Here is a 16,618-nt window from a genome sequence, read left to right on the forward strand (position 1 = left end):
AAAGACAACCGTACCTTGTCGTACCAACTGTGCACGGTGGGCTGGTGGCAGGGAGGTAGAGAGGAAGGTATGGACTCTGACAGCCAGCAAGAACCTCAGACCACACTCATCCAACGTATCTCCACCTGCAAAATGAATGACAGCTCTCACTACTTCAACACAGCATTGCTCATGAAATCTTACTGTATTTCCACTTATTTGACGATTTAAGATCTTTCCTATTTTCATTCGCCCAACAATACCTTTGCTCTTGCCATGGCTGTCCAGGTCTGTGCTTGTGGAGGCGATGGTGTCAGCCAGGGCCATGAGAGACATCTGCTCCGTACTGGTTAAGCCTGGCAAACTGGAATGAAGGAGGTGACTGGACAGAACCTGCGCATGTTCTGGACCAAAGTATGTTGGACTGTATTGGGAGAGGTCAATGACCTACAGAAGGGAACAAGGCAGCAGATAGAATGAATCACATGGTTTCAATATTTTACAAGAAAACATAACAGATAAAAGTAGCAAGTAATGTGCAAATGAAACTAAACACAGAAATGTTTAACTAAGCATAAGATAACCATTGTGATCTGCAGTGAGAGAAGAGAGCAGGTAGAGGAGAATTTAGAGAAGTGGAGTTATGCTTTAGAAAAGAGAGGAATGAAGCTGAGCAGGAGTAAAACAGAGTACATGTGTGTAAATGAGAAGGTCCCAGGGGGAACAGTGAGGTTACAAGGAATAGACGTAAAGAACGTAGAGGACTTCAGGTACCTCGGGTCAACAGTGCAGAGTGATGGAGAATGAGGAAAGGAAGTGAAGAATCGTGTGCAGACAGGCTGAAACGGGTGGAGGAAAGTATCAGCTGTGCTCTGTGATAGGAGCGTATCAGAGAGGATGAAAGGAAAGGTCTAAGAGACAGTGGTGAGGCCAGCCATGATGGACGGCTTAGAGACAGTGTCTCTGAGGAAAAGACAGGAGCCGGAGCTAGAAGGGGCGGAGATGAAAATGCTGAGGTTCTCCTTGGGAGTGCCCAGGTTGGGTAGGATTGGAAATGAGACAACAAGATGGACAGTGAAGGGTAGATGTTTTGGGACAAGGTCAGAGAGACCAGACTTTGATGGTTTGGACATGTCCAGAGGAGAGACGGGGACTATATCGGTAGAAGGATGCCGATGATGGAGCTGCCAGGGAACAGGGCTAGAGGACGACCCAGGAGAAGATACATGGACGTAGTGAGGGAGGACATGAGAATGGCTGGTGTTGGGGAGGACGATGCAAAGGACAGGGTGACGTGGAGAACGTTGATTTGCTGTGGTGACCCCTCAGGGGACAAACCGAAAGTACAGCAGTAGTAAGCTAACCAAAGCTGACCTTGTTCCCCGTTTCCTCTTGATCGCTGTCCAGAGAGTCCAGATCAGCAATGGCGGGTGCCTTAAAGAGCTCATCATAAGCATCGGTGTGACACGAATCATGACCACTATCTCCACTCACGCTACACGCTTTATCTGGAGGGAGGCACAACACAGTAAAATTCCATGACATATTCTTCATAAGAGACATGCAGAGAGATTCTCTCCTACTGAGAGAACCCGACATAGAAAGAGACGGATATCACCCTCAACGTCTTTCAGTCTGAGGCGGGGTGGTTACAAATGGGAGAGTGGTATATTTGACTTCCTTCTGAATTATTATATTTCTGAGTGTCTCACAAAAAACTGTAGGATCAGCAAAATGTGAGAAAAACAAAGGCAACTTTCGTAAACAGACTATGCAAGTTTTAAAAGATGATTTAATAAAGCAAAAATGATCATCCAGGGCCCAAATCACTAGTGTTAAAATTTATTGATCTCCCTGATCCTAACAGCTTTTTAATCATTGTACAGAACCTCTGTTTTTGTTTTCCTTTGGAAAACGATTGTTAAATTATTTTTAAAAATGCCTTTACAGTTATATATTTACTGTTTAATGTTGTATTATCAGTGCTATTTGTCCAATGTTAAATACTAATGAAAAGAAGTACACCGACTATTATATAACTTAGAAAGCAATATTATTACAATAACATTCTGTATACCCACCAGCATTTGGTGATTTGTCCTCATCAGCTGCCAGGAGTGCATACAGAGGCAGCGGAGGGACGGAGCTTATCTCTGTGTAGTTGGGGGTGGAGTTTTCTGTTTTGCTGAACATCTTCCAGTTGGTGGCTGTGCAGCCACCAACACTGATAGTTCGGGAACGCACACGTTTTTCTTGATTAGTTGTGCTGTCTCTAAGTGTCACAATCTCTCCAGCAATGCATTTCACCAGATGGGAGAGGATGGCTTTGGCACGGTGAACCTTAAAACGAACAACATTTGTTACAGGCTTATATCAAAATGACATGAACTCAGATTGTTTTGTAAAGTAACTAGAACAAATGATAACTTTCTAGCCTGTAACTTTTTTCCTGGTATATTTCCAGGCGTTGCGTATTTCTACTGATAGAGACAGCCGAAAAGGTGACAGGAAATGCAGGACAGAGTGTAGGGAAGGCATGCGGCAGAGGGTGACATTGTGGGACATAGTACATGTGCCCCATACAAAGCTATCAACTGAGCTAAATGTGCCCTGGCACATAAAAATGAATTCATTTGTTCTACTACATCTTCAAATTATAAGGTATATGTCAATTATTACATTAAAGGAGAAGGTACTGACACAAAGACAACAATCATATCAAAGGTTTTTGAGTAACTTCTGTTCCTTACCTTCCCTAGATCCATGAGTTCGAGTAACTGTACAGGATGGTACTGAGGCAGCGTAGGAAAGAGTTGGTGAGCTGCTTCAAAAAGCCCAGAATCTTCCTTCTCTCGGGGGAGATCATACGCTGTTCTCTTTCCACTGAGTTTCTGAGCTAAGCTCATCATGGATCTTGTCAGGGCCCTTTTAGAAGGGACTAGTGATGACATGGGACCCCCAGGGCTGATGCCGTCCTCCTGGCTTCGTCTGACAGCTGAGATTATGCAGGAGATGCTGCTACTAATGTCTGTCTCTTGAGCAAATGCAGCATTAAGCTTGGGTGGTGCTGGGGGCTGCCACTGGGAGTAGACATGCATCTCACAGTCCATGCCGACTACCAAGATGCCATCTCGCACCCAGGCGAGGGAGACTGGAATGGGTAATGAGCCTTCAACGGAGGAAACCAAATCAACCGTTCTAAGTAGAACCAGGTGGGATGAGCTCTGGCTTCTATCGGCATCAGAGGACAGACAGAGTTCTGGAGGCTTCCCAGAAAGACAACCATACATGTAAATCTTTTTCCCAATACCTACAGTCAGAACATGAGACCCATTCTCTTGGGAGACCCAGTCCAAGTGAACCAGGCTCTTGCCAGTAGAAAGAAGACAGTTCTCTTTAGGCCGAGCTCCCATGTTAAGTGGAACACTGGGATTTCCAGCTGCGCTACTGCTAACACCACCGTTAGCAGTGGGATCTGTGCCATCCAGAACTATAGTCTGCTCCAGAATCCACTGTGATCCACCTGTGGATTCACACTGGAAGATCCCAATGAAGACCAGTGGTTCTCTTGTGCTTGCTGGGTTGGGACTTAGAGTGAGGGTTGGCTTATCCTGTACAGCCAGGGTTGGGGGTAGGGGGGTGTTTTTGCTGCAGTGCACATAAGGAGAGGAAGAGAGTGCGGGAGGAGAAGCCAGCAGCCTGCGAGAGTCACAATGAGGCGTCGAGTCCAGTGGCGTGCTTGGCTTCTGGTTGTAAGCAACTGCGATCCGGCCAGCATGACAGCAGCAGACCTCCACAGGGCGACCTTTGACATTTATTGTACTGCTCTTGGGAAGCGTATCCTCCACCAGGAGAGGCCACTCTTCCCAACTGTACACCAAGTTCTCCATATTGGAAGGCGTTGTTGCAGTGATATTACACCTCCAGAAGCGCACCTTTTCATCAGAGCAGGAAGTGGCGAGGAGGTAGGGCACACGGCCAGCTGGCAAAGAACAGGATGCACTCAAGTGACCTTGGAAAAGAATGAAAATACACTATTGACCATGGATCTTTTCAACAATCTGCTGATCCTAAAATTAACCTTAAAAGATTGTTCATAAACAAGCATTTTCAAATGCAAGTCATGCAGGATTGACCTGGAATGTTATTTAATCATACTTCAATAAAATAGGATGTAGATTTGCCTGAAATTGCTAATTTAATCCTTGGTTTCCTAAGAAAAGATTATTAAAGTAATGCATGTTTATACCTGTAAGCAGCGCCGTAACAGGATAACTAATCTTTCCACTGCACTGCTCGCACATGTGGTAACCCTTGTTTATCCATACGCATCGTCGATTCATGTCCTCCAAAAATAGATCTTGATGATATTTGATATGCAAGTCGTGTATTTAATTCAAATAGGTACCTTTGAATTTGGGTAATTTGTTTGACGTATTGCTATTTTTCCAGGTTATGATCTATCCAAACAGAGTTTTTCCAGTAGTGAGCGTATCTGTGTCCTCAGAGACTGTGTTCTTGTCTTGATGTTTCCATTTTACTACTAGAGACAGGTTAGAACCTTTTGTAAATTGCACGCGTGGGGCTCGACTGTCCCTTACCTGCTGAGGGTGTGACGCTGATGGCTTCTACCCCCTCTGGCAGAGCCAACTCTTGGCTGTATACCCTGTGCGTAGTGAGGCTGAGACGGCACGCACTGTGAAGATTGGAAGTGCATGGTTTGCTCTTTGGAGATACTGGAGAATTGAACATGTCGAAGTTGAACTGAGAGTTGTTCAGAGAAGAGGTTGTGGCATCCTCTGTTGTGTTGTCTTCTGTGGGAACACAAACAGGAAGAGTGGAATGTTGAGAAAATCGCAAAACCTTCCCAGACTACTTGCTTTAATATATTATTGTTTGAAAGAAACGGTATGTCAGTCATTATTTGTATAGCATGTAAATATTACTGTATGCAGCTGTAAAAAATCTTCAGCTCACAGATCATTTGAAAACATGGTTCATAATGTTTTAAAATAGAGTGTTAAAAAAAAGTTACCAATTACTGGTTCTAATCAGGCATCAGGTTTTAGAGAAGTTCTCTTTTGCAAAATGTCCTTTATGCAGCCTTTCATTTATTTGTTTAGGTATTAAACAAGATAATTTATGAAAGTATTTGAACTGAAACAATGGTGTGAATGAAACAAAACTTGAATGACACCCTGTGAACTTCAAGTCACTAAAAGCACCCACCCATTGAGACAGGTTCCGCTGCTAGATGGAGATGCCACATGTGAAGAAGTGAGCGACCAGTCGGCGTCACTTCGACCACCACGAGGAAAAAACGTGCTGAGAAGAGGGGCTCACCAGAGGCTACAGAGAAATATACAAAAACAGAGTATGATAAAGACTTAAACCACTAACGTTCTGTTAAAGGATGGAGCAACAAACTGACATTTAAAAATATCCATTTAAAGAATGGAGTTAAATTTTGTTTGATACCAGTTTGAGGAGAATCAAGAGTTTTCCATGGGCTCCCTGTGTTTTCACTGCCAAGGATCAGATCTTCCTCAAAAACATGCAGCAGCTGGGTCTCCTTCCCCTGCTGCAGAAGACCAAGTGAACCATCTTCTGTTAATACAGTCATAATCAAATATGCTAACAGTGTTTTTAAACCGTTGACGTGCATTTCCTTCATACACCTAATACACCGAACTCCTATTGGTCTTTATTTATACTCACAAAGCCAGTAATAGCATCCAGCTCTATGATGCATCCTGGTTTTGCTGTGGATTGCTGACTGATGATGTTGAACACCTCGCCAACATATTTCTAATGTGAAACAAAAGTTGACATTTTACTTATTCGAGCACTAATGTAACCTTGTCCAAACATAGAGGTACTGTGTTAAAGAATTAAAGCATTTCACCAAAAGCTGCTCTGCTATTGACGACAACTGGATGATCTTCATTTTACTATTGATCCTACAACTGATCTTTTGAAGCCAAGTACCGTTACTAACCATGACTTGTTGCTGGAGTCAACTCTGCTGTCTTGGGGAAGACGGATCCAGGTAATATTTTATAACTTGATTTATGCGATCCCATGTAATCTTTCTACTATTGCATCTAAACCTAACACCATCTTATTTTCTAATAATTCGGTGAAAGGGGAAATTCTTCTGAGCTGTTACTGGTGTGAATACAAAATGACGAAACCTCTTCGTTTGATACCTAACAGAGTTTGAGAAACCTGGCGCATGACTTACTGATATCTCAGGATTGGAGAGCTCACTCAACAGCTTCTTAGCTTCGATGACAGCCTGATACAGCCTGAGCGACTGGCCGTCACTTGCAACAAAGCAAGCGCTGGGAGAGTTGCAGTAAACACCTAAAGAAACAAAAATGAAGGCGTTTGCTATTAAGACAATTGTTACCATATAAACCAAACAAAAATATATACAATGCTGAGGTACAATATTATTAACAAATAAATACTTCTGCTCAAATTATATAGACAAAATTTACATTTAAAACAAAATTCATTAAGCTTCTTGAAGACGAGACGATCGTAATCATCTCATCTTCAGCTGCCTGTGTGAAATAAGAGTCAAGGGTTATGCTGGAGCCTCTCCCAGCTGGCTATGGGCGAGAGACAGGGGACACCCGTTCTACACAGTATTTATTTAAATAGTGTAACAAGTAGTGTGTATAAACTAAAAATATAACATCTACGGGGATTATACATCCCAGATCTCATCTCCTTCAGTTGAGAAAAATATGTTTAGATCAGTGAACAAGTATTATTAATGAACTTGTGCTGACTAAAACGGCTAATAAAGCAGCAGAAATTATAGTCCTAAGGAAACTCACCTAAGCAGCTGCTGGGAATGAGTGTAGGTAGCCAGGCTACATTTGAAAATGCTGATGCATGGAGGGAATTGATCCGGGCAAGTTCAGAAACCCCACCAGACAAAGACAGAGGGCCAACAGGGTCCACTCTCCATAAAATTAGCTCACTGTAGATCGCATTGGGATCCTGGGAGACCACACCCAAGGAGACCCGGCTGGGCCACGACCCACGGGGCGAAGATGTTAAATGAAAGAACCCAGAGAAGCTGGTGCCCAGAGGAGCCAGGATGTTGTCTATCTCGGGTGTTCTCAAGGCATTGTGATGTGATGTGGTGAGGAGGAGAGGGAGTACTGAGTGACAGGCCAGATCATTGAGGTGGAAACGGTGGCCACAGTACCGTGACTTGTGAGATACACTGAGCACAGTGGAGAAAGCAGAGTCCTCTGCGAAGCTGACTGCCCATTGGTTCAGGGAGCCGTCGGCGTGTTTGGAGATCATAAGGACATTTGGGGTGAAGATACTTAGTCGAAGACTACTACTGGGTGCAACTTTTTCTTGACCTCCATAGCTTATTAGTGCAGATTTGGTCTGAGACAATGTGTTCCCGGGTGGTCGATGTCTGCCATGTTGGATAGCCAGATCCACATTCTTGTTGCAGGCGTACATAACCACACTGTGGCTAAGGGAGATCGCGTCACCTGCAGGAAATGCTACAGGGATACGGGACACGAAGGACACCTGATGTAGAAACAGAAACACCGTCGAGATGAAACATGAAGCGAAAACAACTTTTTAAATCCAACATCATACGTTATGAAATCATCTCTGCAATGAAAGCTCGAGACAGAGGTGAACGTTTTGTATGTATGTAGACAATGATGCAGACCATATGAATACAGCCATCACCTGCCACCCCATATACTGTATGTGAAAATGAATAGTGTTTATCAACACTCCAACACTTCTTGATTAACCTAACAACAATAACAATCCCGCTTTATCTTTATCTAAGCAGCCTAATCAATCTGAATGTTAATGAAAGTTGGGATTCTGCTCGCTGTCCCGCTTGACTGACAAATTGCCATTTCATAAGATTCTCATTATATCAACTCTAATAAAAATGACCCAGGAGGACTTCTGAATCTGATTTTCAAGTCAAGCATAATTATAATATAATTGTCTGAGCTGGTGGATAATTAACCATTCGAAAAAGAGTCACATCATCATGGCTGTCAAAATGAATCACAAACTTATTCAGATGATAAATGACTACATTTCCAGAGAATCAATTTGTGAAATAAGTCACTGGAAAGTGTGAATCTGTTTAGTTTACCACGTTCGTTAAATAATAATATCTTAAGTCAAATACAATCATTTGCTTTTCCATAGTTTCTCATTGCAATTCTGTGCCTGTAAGTTTTCAGCAGTTGTAAACTCAGATTATTGATATTTGTGAACACCTCATTGGTGAGTGATGAAGTTAAAACAACATAAATCATAAACCACATCAACAGTAATCATACCTGCGCTTGTCTGAACATGCCTGGCTGGTATTCATCCAACCAGTCCACATGCCAGACCAACAGAGAGCCGTCCATAGGATGGATGCTGAACAACATGTCTGAGCCCTTATTCCACTCCTCTAACAGCACGTCCACCTGGTGCTTCACGGCTGCCAAAGGAAGTGCCCCGGCCTCCGGTCCTAAGGGATCACTTGGCATGTTATTATCTTCCCCATCACAGTTATGCTCACCCTCAGGCTCTAGAAGAGAAAGGAAAGCATAATGTCCAAAACAACATTCTGAAAGACAGAGCATCAAGCATAGGATGGTACCACCTCACGCTTGAAGACAAAAATACCGAATATACCAAATCTTTGTCAGTACCTTCTTGGGAGCACTCGTTTTGTTGCTCTAGGCTGCTTCGGAGTTGCTGCAGGAAGACTTCCATTGCTAATGTGAAATTAAGCTCTTTATTGTTGAGCCAATGGACAGTAAAAGGGCCTCCAGCTTCCTCGTCATCCATGGTGTTGAGAGAAGAGATGGAGGGCAGCAGAGGAATGTCTGTGTTCAGGAGGTAAATGGCTCAAGCTTTCATATACATGTGTCGATGTTTAGAACACCAAAACCAAGCTGCAGTTACAGAATCAGATACCGCACAATCTTTCACATTCAAACTACATTTGGAGAATATTTTAGTCCCACTTTAATACCAGTAAGGAGGATAATCAGGATCACCCGACCAGTTACAGAAACCAAAGTGATCGAGTCGAACCTGTGGCAGGGTTGATGCTGGCAGCGATATGGAAGTGGCAGAGAGCATTAGCATGGGGCATGTTGCTCCTGGTCGTCTTGTGGTTGTAGTGTTGGCTCTGATTGTGTGGCAGGCAGCCAGTCAGCGACGGCTGAGGTGCATCTCGGCAAAAGGAGTATTCTAATGGTTCTTGAAAATCCATCTGTAAGGAAAGATTTATTATTCAAGTCAGATAATTAAATGTCTTTAGACGTCAACGGCACTTGGAGTTAAATGCCATTGACGTAGGAACGCCCCCCCCCCCCCCCCCCCCCCCCCCGATGACAGAAGAGACTTTAATCTTTCATCTGGTAGGTTCAGTGTTTGCCTCACACACCAGGTTTTGACCTAGATTTATTAATGAATAATTCCACACATGTACTCTTACAGATACTCCTCAAGGCACAGCAGAAGCATTTGCATACTCATTCTTTTGTAACCTCGTGGGCCTTGGGCTCTGTAAGCGTTGGTGAGACCATTATCATTTCAATGTCCCTATTTCAATAGTAAATGCTGCGTTTGAGGCCTAACTAGGCTGTCAGTAACAATGCCGCCAGTCAATACAAATGAAAGCAGCAAAATCAGATATCTCATTCTGAGGTGTTGCTTAGTTTCACAAAAGGAGGCACATGTTTCTCCCTGATAGTCTCTAAAGCTTTACAAAGCTAGAAAAATAAAATCTTCTTCATGGCTGATGGCTAATTACGGCTCCCTTTTAACTCCGCTAAGCCTCTGTTATTTCCATCCTCTTTGGAGGCTCCCTTTGCTCTCATTCACATCTCTGCAGTATCCTGATGTCCTATATTAATAGTGGTTAAAATCCTGGAGCCTGCCGCCTACATCAGAGCCAGAAAAAAAACCCAATTTATTATTTTTTTTGATTCTTTATTTTTATTTTATAAGCAAGAGAAACATTGAGAATGATCCAGCTGTCAATGCCGACCTAAATAAATTTCATTGACCCTTAACAGCACTAGGCTAACCTTTTCGACCCCCAATTTCAAAATGGAAATGAAAACAGAATGCGTTCACAAAGGGGTGAACCTTGTCCCATCCTTGCTCGTTGATGACAATTACCAATAACAATTTATTTTCTAAAACGGCTTTCTCCATCCCAACATATTGGTAACTGAAATTGTGTTTCTGGCATCCAAGACAGAATAACCACATTATATTTACAAAGGATGGATCTTTGCATTGTTTTCTAATGAAAATAATGTGACAAAGAACAATCACATTCTGTTCTGTTCACGTTTACATTTTAAGAATAAATAAATAATTACTGGGGCTGTATCAAAGAAAAAAAAGTAGCTTACTTCCTGTGCTGTTTTTCCGTAGGTCTTCCAGTTGCTGCTGGTTTTACTAGAAGGGCCACTGCATCTGAAGGTGTCGCCGTGTTGTCTGGCAGTTCGGTTGTTATGGTGACTGGATAGCAGACAGTCTCCTGGCAGGAGCGTCTCCTCCCAGAGACGACATACGCTGTCCTTGCAGCTGGTAAGTAGAACGTTACATACTGCAGTTCTGTTAGGAGAGATGAATAAAAAATAAACACAATGGCAAACTACTTTATTCAAAGTATGCTGGGGAGTAAAGCCTAATGGAAAACCATCAAAATCCTGAATTTAGGTCTCAATTTCTGTTTAAATGTACAAACAGAGCAAGTTGCCAAGAGTTGAATGAGAACTCCTTATTAATATTACCCCGTCTTACTGTTTACGTTTGTTTTTGCGAGCCAATAGGAAATAATGACTATATAATTCAATTAATGATCTTTCATTAATTAATTAATTTCCAAATTAATATTCATGGCTTTACACAGGGGGCGATGGTGGCGCAGGTGGTTGAGAGGGTCGTCCTATGATTGAGAGGTTGACGGTTCGATCCCCGGCTCAGGCACATGTGTACACTGTTGTTGTGTCCTCGGGCAAGACATTTCACCCACATTGCCTGTGCGCATGCGCACGCGGCGACCAGCAGCAGACTACAGTTAGAAAGTGTAACTGCTGTAAACCAAATTGCCCTCCGAGGGACGAATCAATAAAAAGTATTTAGTATGTATGCTATATCCCGGATGAACTCTGCCACTTTTTATTTTCTATCAGAACAATTACAGGTCATGCAAAATAAGAATGATTCAACAAAACAGCATAGAACGGAGCTACCGGACAGTATCACAATAAGACTGCAATACAAACACATATTTTACATTTTGATTTTTTATTTTATTTATAAACATAGTATATTAATGTGTAGAAAAACAGATGATACCTGTGTACAGAATAACTGAAAAGTTGCCTTGAGAATATTCATACCGCGGCATGTACTTGCTGGTCTTCCTCCATGAGAAGCCGGTAACGGAGCGAGGATGGGCCAGGTAGACAAAGGAAAAGTCCGGCTCTCCCTTGACACCAACGCTGGGTTCGAGAGGTGTGACGAGTCTGGAAACACCCAACTTCCACTTACTTGTGCTGTACCACACCTTTATTAGGCAGTCATCCTTAAGAGGAAATATCAACAAGGAAATATTGACGTCGTGCTGTAGAATCCACCATTATCAGTTTTCATTATTTTGCTCATTACATTAAAGAAGAAACAATCCAAATGTTATTCCCTCTTTCGTTTAAGATTTACAGATGCATTTTTACACTATCAGCATGTTTACGCCTCACACACTTCAAAACTTCATTAAACACATTAATTCTGAATTTGTATTTGCAGATTGCACTGCAGGTTTCCAAATCTTAGTATGCACCAACAGATGGTACGCTTACTGTATACAGTAATACCTCGACGTGCGAGTGTTCCGCGATACGAGCAAGCCTGTGAGCAATATCTTGCATTGAGATGCGAGCATAAATTTGAGATACGAGCGTGTGAGCACGCTTCCAGATGCTGACGATAAATGGCCGAGCGCTACGAGCTCACTTCACTCGTTCAGCGATGTTGGCTGGATCTGTGAATATTCTTAATAAGTGATGGGTCCAAAGAAAACGAGTGGTGAGGATGGCAGCGAGAAGGAAAAGACGCATGATGATGATACGCTTTATGTCGTCTCGTCTACAAGAAAATGGATGAATAGCCACATTAGCCAGCACCATTGCCTCACAGCAAGAAGGTTGCAGGTTCAAATCCAAATTGTGGCCTTTCTGTGAGGAGTTTGCGTGTTCTCCCCGTGTCTGCGTGGGTTCTCAGAGTTCTCCAGCTTCCTCCCACCAGTAAAAACATGCAATTTATGTGAATTGGTTACGCTAAATTGTCCGTATGTGCGAGTGTGTACGTGAATGATTGTCTATGTGTGGCCGTGACATGAACTGGCGGCTCGTCCAGGGTGTATCACGCCTCTCGCCTGTAGACTGCTGGGATACTACCCGCAACCCGGTTACGGATAAAGCGGTTAAGAAAACGAAAGAATACCAAACAACCGCTCAAAGGACTGACAATAACAGAGTGCATGTTTTAACTCCTCAGATATACTGTAGCTGTGAACGCAGCCAGTAGAGCAGACTTGACATAGAACTTGACTTGAACCATGAAAGTAAACGGCCAAAAATAACTTTCTTACTTTACCTTTTATAAAAATCAATACAGGTTTAGCAACTGCTGTCGTAAGTCAAAAGCAACTCACCTGTCCAGCAGTAGCAAAGAATTCACCATCAGGGGAGAACTTCATTAAACTGACTGGGGAGGCCGTCCTTCCAAAAAAAATTACAATTATAGCAACTTTTAATAATTAATGTTGCTTATAATAAGTTTGTACTTTTGAATATAATATACATAGCACAGAAAATTCTCCCAATTTTCTTTTAGCGTAACATTGGATAAAACAATGTACGAGCTAGCTTAGCCAAATTGGTTATTTTGTACATAACTAAAAACAGTGTTTATAACATTATCCAATTTGGTTATTTTGTACATAACTAAAAACAGTGTTTATAACATTATCCAATATGAAGACATTTAGAAAAACATTCCTGTTCAAATGAATAAACAAATGAAACTTCGGAAACAAACAGCAGCATGTGATCATTATGTGCTGTTCAGTTCTTACTTGCTCTGCCAGATGCACCTCCAGGCAGAATGCGAGTTTCTTATCGTCATTTCTGTCTCATTTCCCTCTTCTTTAATTTCCTCTTTCACACCATCAAAATCACACCACAACTGGAGGCTACCAGAGCCAGTTAAGAGAGTCCTGCCTAGAAACACAGAAACACAGAAACACATTCACCTTCAGGCCAGATAACCCGCCTGCCATAATTTGATATTTTAACAACACAATACATTTATTACAGTACCTGTAGGGTGCCAAGCCAGGTTGCGTACCATAGACTTTAATACAAATTGACCAGTCTTGTGCCAATGGCAATTCACCTTCTGTGTCAATTAAAAAATGAACAAACAACAAATGTATTAAACAAAGAATAAATTAAAAATAAAAGTTAACAGGTCCTGATCTTTTTTTTTTTGCCCTTATATCACCAGTTTCAACTTAAAACAAAGAACCAACTGTGAAGCTGCTCTTATGTGAGTCACATGTGATCAGTCCACACAGAAGCCACAATACCAGAAAACTTCTGCAATGAAAGAGGTACTGTTTTTTTTTTTTTAATGCGTTAAGACTTTCCATTCCCTATTGCTAGTTTTTAATGTCTGTAAAAGTTTTACACAATTCAACACAGACAGAGTAAAGATAGAACTTCTGCTTAGACGACAGCATGGGAATAATCCATAAACATGACAATGTCTGCAAGACACACAGTAATTCTTTAAAAATGTACCTAAGTGCTAAAATATTTGTGGTTCATGAGTGAATTCCTGATGGGATTGGAATAACAATATTCTGCTCCATTTAGATTATCAAGTGGTTTGAAAATCCTGTTATTCGGGGTTGTTCTGCATGCATCACCGTGCTGTGACGATTTCATAGTCTACTCACAGTCAGAGATGTGACTTTTTCATCTGGGTGCTGAACAAGCTCAAAGATGCACACGATGCTTCCATAAGAAGCTGCAATCTGTGGGCAGAAAAGATCAAATGCAACATTCATTAGATGGTAAGAGACAGACGTACGGTTTCACCAAAAGTGAACTATTTATTAAATTCTGGTTCAATTTCTGAATAAGAAAAAAAAATATACGGTATATAGATTATCACTGACCTTTATGAAAATGTAGAAGATTAAAATTATGAATTACGTTCTTATACAAATGCAAACTATATTAACTAAAAGCTTATTAAGGGCCATGTCCTGAATAAAACAATCTGCGTGTCTGCTTTGGTTAATAATACGCATACTGACTCACATACACGTGAAAAATGTATGAATTGCCACAGGCTTATTCATACAAACCATCACATGCTCAAGTGTAGTCACATGCCATGATACATGATGAAAACAGCCTTTGTGTTTTTAAGAATACATTTGACGACTGATTATACTTCAAGGGAGAACAAAACACTACATACCTACACTGCAAAGGAACAAACAATATTTAGTACACAAATGATGTTGACAAGCATCAAGTTAAAATTATATGTAATCAATTTGTGAAAAGAATTAAGCAGTGTAATCACAGAAAATGAAGAGCAGAGTGCTGGTGCAGGTGGCAATTTTGATGATTACATCATGAAATGTATGATCACAGAGTATGTGTGTGTGTAATAATGAATCAATGAAAAAATACCAGAGATGAAGCGAGGTAGTAAAGTGGGGGGGACAACATACAAACTCTGATGAAAACATAATCCTTGGTGGAGTTTGAAACACAATTGCCTTCACTGAATTATTCTGAATTATAACTGGTGCCCTATTTTTGCAGTTTGACCTCCGTAAAGATGCAGGATTTGATTGAGGGTTAGGTATCAATAAGGTGGAATATTGACTTCAATGACAGCCACGTCTATATTTAAGAGAAATAGTGACTCAGGAATATTCTACCGGGGTTTTTCCACATCAGCCCGAGAACCTGACAGAACGAAGCATCTCTGTTAATCTTACCTGTCCGCCCTGCAGAGAGCAGTCAACACAGCCCACTTGGATGTTCCCATGTTTGGCCCCTGGGATGATCTGCAGTCGCTCAAAGTCACTACCCAAAATCACTACATCACAGCCTGATGCATAGGCCTGTTGAGAGACAGGTAGACAGTGAGTTTACAATGGCACCGTGACCAAGAGAGAACTGTGACATGGGTTATCTGTGCTGCACTTGTCCTGCAGCCAGACTAAACGTACCTTCCAACAGGGTTGTAGTAAAAGTAAATAAATGTCAATTGCGTTACCGTCATAAGACAGATGGACAGAAATAGTTCTCATATTGATCCATTCTTCAAATAGCAGTAGAGTAGCACTTAGTAGTTTACTTTGAAATCAGAGCGCCAAAGCAATCAGCCTCGCTGCATTTTTATTTTTGAGACCAAGTACAGTTCCGAAGCCTAAATGAGGCTTTCCTGGAGAAGAGGGACGTGTTTTTGGGGTATATACGTACAGCAAACATACAGCAGTGAAGACTGTGAGAAGACAGAGGGACAGCTCACTTATTACACAGAGCAGAGAAGAAGAAAAGAATTACTCAATTGCAGTTAGCCACGTGCGTTGGTCTCAAGTTCATTTTTAATACTCTGGATGTATATACTTTTCAGCATTTATAGACCAATGAGGGCCTGAGGACTGTAAAAATCTGGATCAAATTTATAGAAATACTCAATTTGTAACTCAAATTGCTCCTTCAATCTTTTTCCATTCTCCACTTTTACACCATTTTATACATTTACAGTGCCAGTCACAGGTTTGGAGGAAGTTTCTCCCCCCAAATAAACAGATATTTGTTCCGACACATCAGGTCAACCACTTCTAAGAATCATGGTACTTAAAGAGCCGGAAGGGAAATATTTCCGCCGGCGACAACACCTTACCGTGAATGGCACACTGTTGACATTTCCTACAGAGAAACAATTGTCTCCAGGATTGACGGCCCCTGTGAGGACCTGATGAAGATTCATGACTCTTGTTTCTAATTGCCTTGTGCAACTTCCTCACAACACCCTCCTCCGCCAGATGAGATTCATGGGAAACCATGGGACTGACGGATTCATCTTCACCTGTAGCCTGTAATTTCACCTCAGAAATCTGCAGATTTGGTATTAGAAAGAAAAAACAGACATGAAAACAGAGATGTTTACGGATGTTTTGGTTGAGTCAGTAAATATCAAGCCGACGGCATATTAATGACTCAGAGCCAGAGGTAATGACTGCAAGTTGATTCAAAATTAAGCACTTGCAATATCATCAAGAAAGAACGAAATGATATGTCAATTGTTTCAACATGTCGACGTGGTTTATACGTTAACCTTGAATGCAACAACCTGAAACTTTATGAATCAAGTCCCAAAATGGGACATAATGGTAACAGACATTTAGCCCCAGTAGACTAGACTGGGGATGAAGATCAGCACCTCCAAGACTGAGGCCATAGTTCTCAGCCGGAAGCCAGGTTGCTCACTCCGGGTTGAGGAGTTTAAGTAT

General features: G+C 41.8%; 1 protein-coding gene across 1 annotated transcript in view; it reads right to left on the minus strand.

Moving 5' to 3' along the window:
* The window catches only part of LOC137893240 (dmX-like protein 1), a 37,057-nt gene extending 20,962 nt beyond the window's left edge, over window positions 1-16,095 (minus strand). The window contains exons 1-22 of the mRNA XM_068738692.1: window positions 16,009-16,095; window positions 15,095-15,220; window positions 14,033-14,110; window positions 13,392-13,470; window positions 13,148-13,292; window positions 12,725-12,791; window positions 11,412-11,596; window positions 10,416-10,620; window positions 9,082-9,262; window positions 8,694-8,870; window positions 8,331-8,569; window positions 6,828-7,545; window positions 6,224-6,345; window positions 5,698-5,787; window positions 5,458-5,560; window positions 5,209-5,328; window positions 4,581-4,793; window positions 2,730-3,991; window positions 2,061-2,319; window positions 1,354-1,487; window positions 243-426; window positions 15-125 (exon numbers count right to left, since the gene is read on the minus strand). Coding sequence (XP_068594793.1) covers window positions 15-125; window positions 243-426; window positions 1,354-1,487; window positions 2,061-2,319; window positions 2,730-3,991; window positions 4,581-4,793; window positions 5,209-5,328; window positions 5,458-5,560; window positions 5,698-5,787; window positions 6,224-6,345; window positions 6,828-7,545; window positions 8,331-8,569; window positions 8,694-8,870; window positions 9,082-9,262; window positions 10,416-10,620; window positions 11,412-11,596; window positions 12,725-12,791; window positions 13,148-13,292; window positions 13,392-13,470; window positions 14,033-14,110; window positions 15,095-15,220; window positions 16,009-16,095 — 4,885 coding nt within the window. The remainder of the gene's footprint in view (window positions 1-14; window positions 126-242; window positions 427-1,353; window positions 1,488-2,060; window positions 2,320-2,729; window positions 3,992-4,580; window positions 4,794-5,208; window positions 5,329-5,457; window positions 5,561-5,697; window positions 5,788-6,223; window positions 6,346-6,827; window positions 7,546-8,330; window positions 8,570-8,693; window positions 8,871-9,081; window positions 9,263-10,415; window positions 10,621-11,411; window positions 11,597-12,724; window positions 12,792-13,147; window positions 13,293-13,391; window positions 13,471-14,032; window positions 14,111-15,094; window positions 15,221-16,008) is intronic.
* Window positions 16,096-16,618: the final 523 nt, after the last annotated feature.

The sequence above is a fragment of the Brachionichthys hirsutus genome, chromosome 4 (assembly GCF_040956055.1).
Source record: "Brachionichthys hirsutus isolate HB-005 chromosome 4, CSIRO-AGI_Bhir_v1, whole genome shotgun sequence".
Lineage (NCBI taxonomy): Eukaryota > Metazoa > Chordata > Actinopteri > Lophiiformes > Brachionichthyidae > Brachionichthys > Brachionichthys hirsutus.